Source organism: Ipomoea nil, unplaced genomic scaffold, assembly GCF_001879475.1.
Source record: "Ipomoea nil cultivar Tokyo-kokei standard unplaced genomic scaffold, Asagao_1.1 scaffold2422, whole genome shotgun sequence".
Taxonomy (NCBI): Eukaryota; Viridiplantae; Streptophyta; class Magnoliopsida; order Solanales; family Convolvulaceae; genus Ipomoea; species Ipomoea nil.
The window spans coordinates 1,603,329-1,618,830 of record NW_017618850.1 but is presented as its reverse complement, the minus strand read 5'-3'; the positions used below and the strand labels follow the sequence as shown (position 1 = coordinate 1,618,830).

The following is a 15,502-nucleotide window of genomic DNA, read 5'->3' as shown; positions in this document are numbered from 1 at the left end:
TCCTCACCGGAAAATGACTTCCCAACTGGCAGCCAATAACCCATCCACCAAAACCAGAAAAGGAATCCAAAATAAGCTTCAAAAATAAAAAATAAAATAAAGTAAACAATCAACATTACGTGTTGGGAAGACTGTAACCTGCCAACGATTAATAACATTTTTTGGGGTTCTAAATAAGAAATTTTAAAAAAAAAAAAAAAAGAAAAGCAGATTTTTTATTTTTATTTTTATTTTTACAGATTCGGACTCCAAAGGCTCCATAAACGGGAATTGAATACCCCTAAAACGTCCGGCAGCACCTTTCTGGCGAAGCCCTTGTGGCTATTCGCCGCCGCTACACGACCCGCCGTCGCCGACGGCGGAGCTGCAACATCATCGTCTTCCGCCGGCAATACTCCCTCACATTTCCCAGGTTCCGGGGCGGGTGGTTCTTTGTTTTCTTCAACCATAGGCGGCGTCTCCGGCGGAGGGCTCTCCATCCCGCGGCGGCCCATTTTCTCTTTCTTCCTGTGTCTGTTCTTCTTGGGGTACTCGCCGCTGTTCAAATGCTCCTCGAAGGCTTCAATGGCTTGATGAATGAGCTCGCGGTTGGGGGAGGAGTCCCAGCGGAACCAGAAGCTGGTATAGCAGTCGAAGCAGTCACAGTGGAAGAGAGGGGGCTTGTGAGCCACTGACCTTTTGGGGTTCTCTTGGGGTGGGTTTGTGGTGGCTTTCATGGACCTTGTTATCATGTAAGCCAAGACTTGGCGGTCCTCGAGAGAGAGGACACAGGTGAGAGTGAGAATAGCAGCCGGTAAGAGGTTGAGAACGGAGAGAGGTTCATCAGAGGAAGAGGAAGATGAGGGAGAAGGGTGAACTTTACCTTTGTTTCTCATTGTTGTTTTAGGGTTGGGGATTTGGTAATGGGCGGTGACTAATTTTATGATTTTATCTATAGTGCTGAGAGTTTTGGGGCCAGAGAAAGGAAAGAGAGAGAGAGAGAGGAAAGGGAAGGGTAGGGTTTGATTTTCTTGATAGCCACGGCAGGCAGGGTGGCAGCGAGGTTCAATTTGGACCAGTGCCCGCTCTCACGCGACCTGTTGGGTGAGTGTTCACACCTAAGCTAAATATTCTGTTAAATGTTAAATACTCTTTTTTTGTTGTTGAAATAAACAACCATTCAATATTTGTTTGGAAATTTCAAAAATGATTTTATATGGTAAAGAGTGAAAAATAATTGCCAAAGGAAAACAAATATTTGACAAAGGAAACTACACTTATTTTTCTAAAATATGATTCCCCTTTTATTTTGGAAAGTGATTCTCCAATTTTCAGACTACGAACACAGGGACAGAGCAAGGATTGAATAGTGCAAGAGGGCAACTACAGTTGAAGACTTGAAGTACTAAATCAAATACATTGATATCCAGTTAACATATTTCAAAATAATCATTACATACCTTACAAATTCAATAAAGTTTCGAATAAATCAATTATAATTGAATTTATATTAAATTATTTTGTAATATGATTTTCAATGCATATTGCTTTGTACGGTTGAAAGAATAAAAACATTCACGCATGTTTTAAAAAATTATTGATTATTTCCGCATGTTTTAAAAGACTATTGATTATTTCTTGAAAACTACTATCTTCACAACATAACTTAATAACAATTATTTTCTCAAATACATATACTACATAATTTTTACATTATTATGCATGTTTAATTAAATATAAAATTTATCACATAACTACAAATTTACATAATTAACTAAATAAATGCACCGTGATATCCATTATTTAGAATCAAACAAAACAACTATTTAAAATATACAATAGAATATGAAACAAAAATTAACCAAACAAGTAGTTAGAAAAAAAAAACAAAAAACAAAAACAAAACAAAAAAAAAAAAAAACAAAAATGAAGAATAAAAATTAACTTGAAAAATATGCATAGATTTTAATAATAACAAATTATCTTGTTATATCGTATATGTGTATATATGTATGGTTTTAGAGAGAGAAACTAATAGGTAGGTTAAATGAGGCTTAATTTGAATGTGAATCAACAATATAGGAAAGATATAATTTGAAATAGGAGACAACTGGAGTTGAGAAAATGAAGAAGTTGATAACTTAGCCTGTAAGATTAATTTAAGTGGGAGAGGGCCATATATTTTAAACGAACAATGTAATTTTGCATTTCCTCAATTTAAGGATATTAATAGGATTAAATGACTGATGGATTAGACTGACAGAATCAACGATGATATCAGTCAGTTAGATATATAGCTGATTTGTTCGCAGAAAGAGAAAACTAAGGATGACAGCAAAAACAACACACAAGATGTTTACCCAGTTCGATACAGGGTGTATCTACATCTGGGGGACGATCACAGAGGCGTCCAATCCACTAATTGATAATCCAATGTACAAAGGTAGAGAAACAATAATCTCACCCAAGTTTGACAGGGAAAATTTGGATTTTTATGCATATATATTCTTACAAGATGTTGCAATTGTTTTTAATAGTGACTAAGGTTGTAATTTAAATTTAGGAGTTTAGGGGTTTAAATAGATTTAAGAGTTAAGATAGATATAGGAAATTCGATGATTTTTATTAATTAAAATTAAAAAATTCAATATTATAAATATAATAATTTAGAAATTTATTTTTACATATCAATTACAATTCTTAATTTAGAATTCTTTAATTTCAGTGTCCAAAAAAGAATAGAAATTTATTTGTATATTAGAATGCTTTTAACAGATTTTCAAATTAAAAAAGAATCCTTTTAACAGGTTCATCGGTGAGATATTAATATAAATTCAAAATTATTAATAATTAGATAATTAGTAAGTAATAAATATGTTTAGGAAAGTAGATGTATTTTGTTAATTAGAAATAAAAGAGTTTCTTACAAAAATTCAAGTCTTAGATATTTTGCAAAAAAGGACCTGATTAATATTATTTTATTTTTTAATGATGTGTCACCTCCTCATTCACTGCTGGTGTATAGCATCTATACACCGACGGGTGCATCAAATATTATTCCATATTTTAAATGAACAATAAACTTTTAATATTCTATATAATATTTTTTACAAAAAATTAATACTATATATAATATTAATAAAATGGGGGGAGGAAAGGACCCCCAAGGCATAACTCCTTTCCACGACATACACTTGGCATCGATGAAAGTCCCTTGATCATTCTGAAGAATTCTTTTATGGAAAATTTTAAGAGATTGAAAACTATTAGTACTATAAATAAGAAATAATAATTTTTTATAATGTTCATAATTATAGTATTATGAAGTTATGTTATCATTTTATTAGAAATATATAAAAGAAAATACAATAAAGCACATTTCAAAAAACATAGTAAATATATTCATGACATTGTAAAATTGTCCATACAAATAATGTGACATTTTAAATATATAAAAATAGTTCATTAAGGCTAATGCCTAATAGTGAATGTCTTTTCCAAGTTCTTTCAAACCACAAATGAAAGAGAAAAATGGAGGAAAAAAGGAAAAAAAAAAAAAAAGTAAAATGAGTGTCAAAAATATATATATTGGTTTAAGCCCTCGAGAAACCTGCATTAGCTCAAGTTTCTTTTTTTTTTTTTTTTTTTTTTTTTTCTCTTTCTTCTCCTCTCTCTCTCTTCCGAAATTATCTTCTCTCTCAACTAGCTCAACTAAAAAATCCCTAAAAAACTACAAACGAAAATGCTTAGTTTATACACTATCAACCTCATTAATATATAATTTTTCTTGTTTTTTATTATAGGTCCAATTAGGAGAGAGAAGAGGAGGGAAGAAAAAAAAAATAAAAAATAAAAACCCAACAAAAGCTAAAAAAGAGAAATAGGAATCACTCGCCCAGCATGGCGTGTGTAGCTGAGCGGTAAAAGTGCTTAAGACATGCGTTTTGCGCATATTTCTCTCCAAATATGGGCACATAAAAAAATTAATCTTGCAAGAAAAAAACTTCAAAAACACCCCCTATCCCCCCCCCCCCCCCCCTCTCATTTGTTTAAAAATCCCATTATTGTTGTTTCATCTACAAAAACTTTGTCAAAATTCACAAGTGGTGTTGCTACTCTGAGGTCAACTTCTTTGATAGTGACATTTGAAATATATTTTATTTTAGCGTATTATTGCTTACAAAAAAGTGAAATTCCCTCGCTTCCAGAGTCTCCACATCTCAGTATGACAAGATAATAAAAGAGTAAATCACGTGACTCATTATGTGAGAGGACTAGTTTTTAATGTCCACAAGAAATATACCACATTTGAATTTGAGTGTAATTCTCACACTACAATTGCTGAGTATCTTACTGCATTATTAATTAGTCATGTGATAGTCACCTCAACGCCATGCAATTTATCAACATAAACATACTTAATGGTCTAAATGACGATATTAATAATTTTACCTAATTATTTTATTTTTAAATAACAATACGGTGACTAAATTGAATATTTCAAAATAATGCAGAGAATAATAATGTCCTTAAACCTAGTAAATATAATGTATTTTAGGCATTATAAAATTTACTCTATTTTTAATCTATTAGCTGCAATAATGACATTTTACATTCAATTTTTAACTATAAATTAGATTCAGTTACATAAAGATAAAGTTTGATGAAATGTCAAGTCATTTTACTTTTAATTAATAATTAATAATTAAATCAATTTTTGTGCTATGATTTTTTTGAAATGATGAAATTTAATTCAGAATAATCAGAATTTCCCTCAGTAATAAAAGGTGGCCGGAGTTTGGAGAAATGTCGAAAAAGTAAAAATATTTTAGGCATTTTAGATTAAATTTGATTAATCAAAAAGTTAAGTATCTAAATTTGGTAAACATAACAGTTAAAAAGTTATTGCATTTATTAATGAATCAAAAGTCATAATAATTCTCTAAATAATACCTGCCCACAATCTATAAAAAGGACAAAAACTTGTGTGAGACCGTCTCACCGTAAGACGGGTCGGAACAAGTTAAAAAATATTAACAAATCTAATTCGAGCCAATAAATTTAATGAACAAAAAAAAAAATGTTCGGTGTAATTGTTAGTTGAAATAAATGGTTCATATTATTTTAATTTTAGTATTTTTTTTTATGATTTTCTTTATTTACCCTCTATTATATTATTTTCTTCCCTTAAATAACTCTGCATTTCGTCAGTATAAACTTTAGTAACGAAATATTCCATTAACTATTTATTGTTATTAACTTATTCATTAATTTCTATGAGAAAGATCTTAGGTTCGAACCTCATCCCAATCAGAGTTGCCATAATTATTAAATATATACTAAGAATATGTTAAAATGTATTAAAAATACAGTATAAAATTTAACATAAACTTTCGTCAAATAATTAGCCTGACTACATACCTAGCATTCAAAGTTGAGCATTAAAGATTATAAATCGGGAACCTTGAGAATCATTTTCTTGCATTTAAAAAAAAATTAAGTTAAGTTTTTTTTTTCTTTGTTGTTTTCGTTTAATTAACCTTCATTTGATTATTTAGAACAAGACTCAATATTTCAATTACCCTTTTGGATTATTGAAATGATTTAGGTAATTATGGTATTAATATTTTTGTATGTATTTCTATAATGGTACATTACTTTACAAACATTGTACTATTATTTTTTTTTATCGGACAAAATTATTCTTACATCATTGTCAGACCTACACGACCTAACTACAAAGTTGTTAATAAGAAATACAACTACACATTGACTCTAAAACGGTAGGACCATTTTCCAAAAATTTGACAATATTAAAAATTTAAAAATCAATGCCTTCATTTTTTGAAAATCAATGCCTTCATTTTTTTGAAAATCAATACTTTACAAGCATTACCATTTTCCAAAAATTTAAAAATCAATGCCTTCATTTTTTGTGGATGAAAAAGCAAGTACCCCACTTTATTACTCTTATTAAATTAAATAAATTAGTAGCTACAACAAAAATAATACATATGCATTTAATTGTAATTTAGAATTAGATGTCTATAATGCCTTTATTAAAAAAATTATTTTATTATAAAAAAGTTTAAAATGATATATAATTTTATTAGTTATATTATCTTTATTTTCTACAATTCAAAGATTCCAAATCTTCAAATTCATTAATTAATTATATTTATTACATTGTCCATTATCTTCTTTTTACACTATCTTGTAATTAAATATCAAAGTTATAATACAAAATATGTTACTCCGTATATATTTATTTACCAAGTATTTTATACAAATATAATAAATATTAATATTTTGTTCAATACGTTCACATGATAATCTACGACACACATCTCACAATATATGAAATATGTAGGGGAAAAACTACCATTGCCAAAAATCAATAGACGTTTGCAAGATAAAGAATTCATAGTACAACTAAAATCCCAGTCATATACACAACTAAACGAATCTAAAACTTCCTACAATATAATCTCATTGCATGACGTTGCCCTCTATGCTACCACAGTAACCCAATTGCACATGACACACGACCAATAAAAAAGAAGAGGACAAGTATTTAAGATGAAGACAATGACAATGCTACCCAAAAGGGAATTAAGAAGACATAGAGAAATTTAAACCAAAAGTAGTATTTATTTAGACTATCGTTTTTAGACTAAGTATTTAGACTAGCGTTATGACAAAGTTACAAACATTTATTTTAGTGACAATTATAATCAATCTCTCATATATTATCTTGCATTTATATACTTTGAACTACTGATTTAAATAAATAAATTCAACATTGAATTACCTATGCATGAACATCTCCTATATAATCTTGCATTGATATATTTTGAATTGAAGTACTTATTTAAAAATAATCATTGGATATTATCTCATTCGCAATGCGCGTGAAAAACTAGTAATACTTATACGTACAAATGTCATACTTATATGCTCGAATGTAATCCTAATCAGGAATGTTACTTATAGGGGTAAATGTAATACTTTTAGGGGGCCGGGCATTTGGTTCACGGAATCTTGGATTACCCCAGGTAATGAGATTACCTCCAGGAATGTAATGTGAGATTTTGAGAATGTAAGGTTACCTTATGGGGCCGTTTGGTTCACGGAATGTTAGATTACCTTAGGGAATGTTAGATTGCTGGGAATGTTAGATTACTGAAAATATTAGATTCCAGTGTTTGGTTAAAATTGAGGTATGTAATATAATCATGTTTGGTTTAGGGTTATCTTTTATATATATATATATATATATATATATATATATATATATATATATATATATATATATATATATATATATATATATATATATATATATATATACATACACTATCTTTTACATATTTTCATATATTTTAATAAATTTAATAATTAAATTAAATAAATAAGATAACGGTATCATATATAATTACATGATTTTGAAATATTAACTAAAATCTTGAACTTGAGAAACAAAATTATTTTATATGCTAACATAACGTAATAAAAAATATATAATATAATTACAACAACAACAACAACAACAATAATAATAATAAGCTAACATAAAATATATATCTTTAAATAATTAATTAGAATTACAATGACAAAATATGCAAGGTTATCTTACATTACCTAACAAAATGAAGGGAATCACATTCCCTTCAAAATCCTATGTGGAGGGAATGTTGCATTCCCTGGGAATGTTATAATCCCTCAGAGAAAATGAACCAAACATAGGAATGTAAGCTCGAGAATGTCACATTCCCTTGGTTATATAATATAACCTGAACCAAATGCCCCCTTAAGGGAAAATGTAATACTTTTACATTTAGATTTAAAAGTATTACATTTTCCTTATAAAGTATTATATTTTCCTGTATAAGTAAGATGCACTTGCCAATATTACTTATTGCGAAAAATGTAATACTTTTGATGGAAAATTTAATACTTTTACATCAAAATGTAAAAGTATTACATTTTTTCTCAAAAGTATTACATTTTCTCTTATAAGTAACAAATTTTTTATTCTTGATTAGTATTACATTTGAGCATATATGTAACACCCCACTTTTCTAACTCTTAATCATAAACCTAAACCACAATTATCATGAACTAAGCAGCGGAATTAAAAGCTAAAAAGATAACTTAGTGGGAGTGTCACCGCCATAACCACCACTCCGTGGTGATTGCACAGGCTAGGGGGTAGAACTAGAACAAAATAAATATCTAACATCCACAATTAATACTGAAAATCATAAGGGGGGAAAGTCACCCCAAAAGTCTACATCATCAAAGTCTACAATCTGGATAAAAAGGTCATCAACAAAACATAAGAGTTTAAACATCTCAAACTACGAGACTAATCTAACTCGATCACTTCTCACTGCTGGGCCCACCTGAAAGGGATTTTGCAAGCAACACATAGACAAATAGGAAAACATCCGTTAGCACGAAGCTAAGTATAACCACATTCAACCCTGTAAAGTACTATAGAATATACATTGAAAACATTTGATTTCATTCTTATATAATAAACTCATCTCGTAGACAGCTTTAGATCTATCACATACTTTCTAGATGCTTGCAACCTATAATATCAACAGACATGCTTCGATAGATAAGACTTAACAACTTTGATACTTCAATCATGTAAACTTCACAACAACTTAACAAGCAACTCATGCTTACAAGTAGTATCATGCTAATAAACCAAACAACAGGTATTCTCGTGCTCTCAAATTCTCATCACATAAACTGGATATACAAGGCTTAAAATGTAACTAAGCAATCATGCTCGATAAACATTCTTAAATCAACATTCTCATTACACACTCTCATACGATATTCTACTCAAATGCAAAATTGTGCAATACTATAGTCATATGCAATCTCGTGCAACACTATAAACATACTCATATGCAATCTCGTGCAAAACTATACTCATGCTCATATGCAATCTCGTGCAATGCTATAAATATACTCTTATGCAATCTCGTGCAATACTACACTCATACACTCGTTGTAAAAAATAGAGTACTTTCTGTGGAGGTCTCTTTGAGTCATAAATGACTTGCTTTCTTTCCTTCTTTCTTTCTTTAGAGTCGCAATGACTCACTTCTTTCTCTTTGGAGTCCCAATGACTCATACTTTCTCTTTGAATGGACGAGGTAGGAACTTCACCATAGTGTGAATGAACCTATCTGGGCACGGCATCTAGTCGACCTAATACTCTGCTCGTCCACTGAACCACTCTCTTGGTTCTATACTCATACTCTATGGAATCAGGTATCGAACTTTTAGTGTGCACCCCCTGACCAGGATTCCAAGCCTGGCGGGCAGTTTCTAACCTCATAACGTGGGAATACGCCGAGTTACATATACTGGGACCGCAATGTCCATAAAATCACCCGAGAGGACATAGTTCAAACGGGATCCTCCAAAACCTCACCGATATAGATAATACATAAATATATCTCTCATGCATCAATCTCATGTATGCAACAACTCTACTACTTCTCAATGCATCAAAGAATGATATATCACATGCTTATGGCTTTTTGAAAGTAATACTTGGGCTCACGTTGGCCCCTTATGCATTTTCGAAATATGACATGTGAGATGCAAAATACTCTATAACATGCTTCTAAACCATGTATATAAACCATAAAATACTCAAGAATATAATATCATGCTCGGTTTGCAACATAGCAAATTCTATACATTTCTATCAACAAAATATGCTTCAATTCTCATTGATCAAATATCACATCTTAGTCATGCATTCATAATAAATCATATTCTCAAATGATCATGCTTCTCTACTCAATAAAAATAACATCAGATCACGTAGCCAAGCATTTCTCATACACAGTGAACTAACAAAATATGTACAGTGTAGTAATTTCCTCAGTAAATTCCTCATAACATACTCATTTTTTTATCCAAATACAACGAAATCAAAGCCAAAACGTGCGTCGAGACGATCCCGAGGTACCGAGCCACAAGGGCCCGTGACACCTGGCCCGAAACGACATGTAGCTGAGTCGCAAGGGCCCGGCCACTGCACAAAAACTCCACAGATCAATACTCAGGGACCTGGGGCGGGACTCCTCATGAGCCGCCCCATGTGTCCCGTTACAATACCGGGCCTAGGCAACAACCCTCTCCTAGGGCCGTGCCCTAGACCCGAGTAACCCCGGCTCTAGCCGGCGGCCCTCCTGATGGGCCGCGGCTAGGGCCGCTGGTCTGATATGGTGCACACTGTGTGTGCACCAGAGGGCATTTTCATCTGCAAAATCAATCCAAACAAGTCCGAAACATTCTCAACAACTCAAAGACAAATACTAGATCACTTCCAAGCATAAACACAACAAAATCTCATAATTTCTACTCATTTCTACTCAATATCAAAGGCTTCACATAGCCAAAATCAAAGAGGGAGTCCATGGGGTTATACCTCTTATAGATTCTTCTTCTTGTATGGATGTCTACCTCCTCTCTACTCAAACACCACCTCCTTCACCACCTAAACATCTCAAACACAAGCCAAGACTAAGAAACCTCATAGATTGAAAGCTAATAGAAGAGGAAACCTTAAGCTAGGATGGAAAATGAATGAAGGAAATGAATGTTGAAACTTATTGCAATGCTCTTTTGCTTCTATCAGACAAAGGTTTGGGGGGAGGCAAGGTTGGAGATCAAAGGATCACAAATGAATAGGGTTGTTTATATAGGGTGCAAAACCCTAGGTAGAAAGCAAATGATTGGGTGAGGGCAAAATGGTAAAAGCTTGGCTAGATTATGTTCTCAGGCAAAAGCTTCTTGGAATGAAGTGGTTCACCTAGCATCATGAACCAAGGGCTAGAAATGCTATTTTAAACACTTTGGGGTTGAAAATGAATTTTCTCAAAAGGTTATCTAGATGAACCCTTGTTTAAAATCTTTTTGAATTCTCCCGGTTTCACTCAAATTGAATTCTCAATTTAAAACTTGGTACGCGAAGTACCCAAAAATTTAGGATTTTGGAATAAAATAAGTTTTGATGTCAAATTAATTTAAAATATGGCAAAAATAATTTATTCAAACACCAATTGATCGCAAAAATTTTAATGGAGTGGAAATGACAATTTTCGGAATTTCTTAAAATTGGATTTATAAAATAAAATTTTGGGTTGTTACAATATAAGTATGACATGTGCATGTTGATTCGATTAGACCCGACCAGACCCATCTCACGAATAAGGGTCCGTGAGACGGTTTCACACAAGTGTGACCTTCTAAAAAATATTGTATCCTTTGATAAGACACGCGTATTTAGAAGAATATATATTCAGGCCTGTATTGGCAACTCAGTTGGTTATAGGGGTAAAGTTGGCGAACAATGACCTGAGATCGAGTCTCATTAGCGACAGTGTGGGAGGAATCTCTCAAAGTTGTTGGTGATAATGAAACACAATCGATTTAATATCCGTAAAATAATATTTATATATATACACACGAAATATATATAAAATATTATTGGATATATATCCGAAATATATATACACACACAAATATATATAAAACGGACCCAACGGTTATATATACATGTATATCTACGAAAAAGATATACCAATATATATCAACCAAAAAGAAAATATAATCCTTAGATTATAATTCCAAAACAAACAAGAAAGAACGGATTTTTGCTTAGAGCATAATCCAAAACAAGAAAGAAGAAGAAAGAAAAAAGATCCGTACGAGTTAGGCAAAGTGCCTGTCTTTCCTTAAAACCTTATTTGCCACCTCCCAAAAGTGCTAGGAGCGTTGTGGCCTAGGTTTCCCAGGATAAAACGTACAACGGTTCGACGTTTGAGCACCCAAACGAACGAACCCGGCGAACTAGAGCATGGGACGAACACAGCTACAAGAAGGGAGTAGGAGCAGAAATTTTGGAGCTGGGAATCAATAGCATTTAGTTTAGCATTTAATCCACGATTTGTAACACCTGAAACAGCCACCATTATTGAGATTTAACTCAAAAATTCAAAAGGTGGAATTAATACAAGATTAATCCTGTAACAGTCCAGAACCAACAAATGGTCCGCGCTGTTTCAGCTCAGTTACATTCGGGATGCACGAAAATTCGTGCACAGCGCACGAGAGATCAAATCTTGATCTCAGGTGATCTCTCGTGGTGTGGCCATATAGTGTTGGCATATGGCCCGTGCGAGAGAGCCTCTATGCTATACAATTCTACAAGCTCTAAAAAAGCTCTTGTATAAAAGGGGGGTGAAATCCTCTTTCCAAATCAATGTGGGACAAAGCTCACTTTTCCCTTACATTTTTCCAACTCAATGGGTCTACTTTGAGAATCAATATCTCATTCACCCATTATCCGTTTTGAGCGTGCAATATATCAATCTCTTCGTCTCACTACGAAGAACCCGAATCCACTTTGACCCGACCCAAATCGGAAGTGGACCCCACTGATAATTGTACCACAAAATAGCCACTTAATATGTCATTTTATGCCATTTTAATGCTATTTTTCCAACAAAAGTGAGGGGGCTCCTTGTGCACAGTAAGCAAATGTCTAGCCTCTGTGTTTAACTGAGTATGAATCTTTATCTAATAGTAGCAATAATTTGTAGGATCACTCTTTATCTAATAGTAGCAATAATTTGTAGGATCACTAAACTTAAAAAAAAGTGCAATTACCCCACTCAACGGTTTAAATGCCTCCAATTTCACTTGTTAGCCGGTTTTCAACCCATCCTCCCGGTTACTTGCTGACTAGGCTGAAGACATGGCATTAATAATTGTTTTCATTTATTTTCCTTATTTTTTGTTGCATCCAGCATGTAAGAACAATAATCTTCATCAACTCCGACGACTTCTCTTAGTTCTCTTCGTCTTCTACTGCATGAAGATACATGCCAACACGATGAATTCCTCATCCCCATGCTACTCACTTTCGCCGCCGGAGTCATGCCAACGATGAATCCCTCATCCTCAAGCTCGCTCAACCTGGCGTCGTCAGTCAGTATGAGGAAGTCCATGCGCCAGAACGTGGACGACAAAAGTGCGTTCATATCTCAGGGAACGCAAAATCAATATTTTGAAATCGAAAAGCACTTCTTTTGCTGTTGTTCTGCTATTTTTCTGGACTTGATAGCTCTGGTAAAGCACTTCTTTTGCAACTGGACCATAACTCTGGTCTAATGATGAACAATGAAAATGGAAAGTGAAAGCGAGAAAGAGAGGAACAGAAATGGTTAACAATGTGAGGCGATGGATATCGACCTAAATGCATGCGGTGGTCGGAGGAGATCCACCATTTTCTCTACATCTTTCTCTCCATTCTCTCTGCATCTTTCTCCATTGATATCTTCTTCATCTCCTTCAATTATATCTTGCAAAAATGGACCCAACGACGAAAGGATTCATGGTGAAAATCTATGAAGTATCCCCATGGCCAAACCTCACCAAGTACCCATCAGCGGCGGTGGCAGCAGCGGGCTCCGTCTCTGACCTTCCACCGTCGCCGGGAGGCGGTCGGATTAAATGGGCGATGGCGAATGGAGTCCAAAAAAACGCTCTAAAAAACGTCTCTTCTTGCCAACTTCTTCCCACCGGAACTCTCCTCACCTTCGAAATGGTCCTCCCGAGCGTGTACGACAAGGGCGAATGCTCCGGCGTGAGTGCCGCCCTGATTTTGGTCCTCCTCGCCCTCTACAGCCTCTCATGCTTCTTCTTCCACTTCACCGACAGCTTTCGCGGCCCCGACGGGAAAGTGTTCTACGGCTTTGTCACCCTTGGTGGGCTCGCCATGTTCAAGAGCGACCCCGGCGTGGAGATCCCCAAGGACTAGCAGTACAAGGTTAACAAGCTGTTCTTACACGTTGGATGCAACAAAAAATAAGGAAAATAAATGAAAACAATTATTAATGCCATGTCATCAGCCCAGTCAGCAAGTAACCGGAAGGATGGGTTGAAAACCGGCTAACAAGTGAAATTGGAGGCATTTGAACCGTTGAGTGGGGTAATTGCACTTTTTTTTTTAAGTTCAGTGGTTTGATTACACTATTGCGTTACGTTCAGTGGCCAATTTGGCCCTTGTTCCTAATATATATATATATATATATATATATATATATATATATATATATATATATATATATATATATATATATATATATAATTAAAAGTAAAATCCTCCAATCCAAATCTCCCCCAATTTAGGGACATTTCTGTAATATCATCCATTATTTATATATGGATATTATATACAATTAATAATATTTAATATATATATGGGAAAAAGAATATTATTATACTAGGAAATTTGGAATTTATGCATAGTGCATATATAAATTACATGGAATTTATAAAACTAATCAAATATTAATGTTGACAAGCACCTTGTGCTCAGATGGCATGTAGTGACCTCTTTCATGTGAGAGGTCATAGGGTCAGTAGCATATAAAAGTAAAATCCTCCTATAGCCTTTTCCCGCCTAAATTCATTTTATTGGTCACATTAATAATGAATCTTATTTGGTAAGTAAATATTTAATGGAAATTAAGTAAATTATATTAATTGGTAATATTGTATAGTTATGGTAGAATAATAATATATTATGTATGCTATTGTATTTATATATACACATGCCACACGAATATGCTGAAGTAAATTGGATTTGAATAGAAGCAATATCAATGTTCAATATTTTAGGTTCATCCCATCGCCTAATAACATAAATAACAATGGAGATTTAACGTAAATTGGAAGCTTTTACCTTTCTTGAGATCTCTTACCATTTTATAATTTCAATATTAAGCCATTTTGATCTCATTCTTTGTGTATAAATACACCTTATATGACCATACACAACCATCAACTTCACAACTCCAACTAAGATTAATTATTTTATTGGCTTTTGCTAATCATTATGTGATCTTCCACAGTTGAGGCGGATACGTGATTTGCACGGGTGAGGTTCTCATTATCTTAGTTTTTTTTTTTTTTTTTTTTTTTTTTTTTTTTCGGTTTTGTTTTTTTGTTTTTTTTTTCTTTTGTTTTGTTTTTTTGTTTGTTTTTTTTTTTTTTCCGATATTTAAATAAGAAAAGTGATTTGTAATAAAAAATGTTGATATATTCTTCTTTTTTTTTTTGTTTATTTTTTTGTGAAGAAGCAATATAGTTTGTTGCTCATCAAGTGGTAAAGTTTGGAAATGGACAAATTTTGTGTATATGTAAAGAGATATACATGGAAGCATGATAAGAATACAGTAAAACCAAAATTAAATTCAAAGCATTTTTTAGTTGTCAATATATCAAAGCGTTGAGTTTTGTTTCGATTCAATCTCTTCGTCTTTAAAGTGTGCATTTTATGTAATAAGATTTGTCTCTCCCTTCAAGAGGTTTTTCTTGCCATTTAATCATTTTTTTATGGGACAAAACAATTATGAAGTACTATAACTTAGTTTGAATAAATTATTATTTTGATTTTATTCTTTAGCTGACTTCCCTT

General features: G+C 32.9%; 2 protein-coding genes across 2 annotated transcripts; one reads left to right on the top strand and one right to left on the bottom strand.

Annotated features, from left to right (window-relative positions):
• Positions 1–233: 233 nt before the first annotated feature.
• Positions 234–875, bottom strand: LOC109152488. Its single transcript, XM_019300187.1, has one exon. The coding sequence runs from the start codon at positions 873–875 to the stop codon at positions 234–236; it is 642 nt and encodes a 213-aa protein (XP_019155732.1).
• Positions 876–13,390: 12,515 nt separating this feature from the next.
• On the top strand, positions 13,391–13,840 carry LOC109152487. Its single transcript, XM_019300186.1, has one exon. It carries the CDS (start codon positions 13,391–13,393, stop codon positions 13,838–13,840), a length of 450 nt encoding a protein of 149 aa, XP_019155731.1.
• The last annotated feature ends 1,662 nt before the right edge of the window (positions 13,841–15,502 follow it).

Coding starts and splice junctions, on each gene's coding strand:
- LOC109152487 (XM_019300186.1), top strand. CDS start 13,391: ATGGACCCAACGACGAAAGGATTCATGGTGAAAATCTATGAAGTATCC.
- LOC109152488 (XM_019300187.1), bottom strand. CDS start 875: ATGAGAAACAAAGGTAAAGTTCACCCTTCTCCCTCATCTTCCTCTTCC.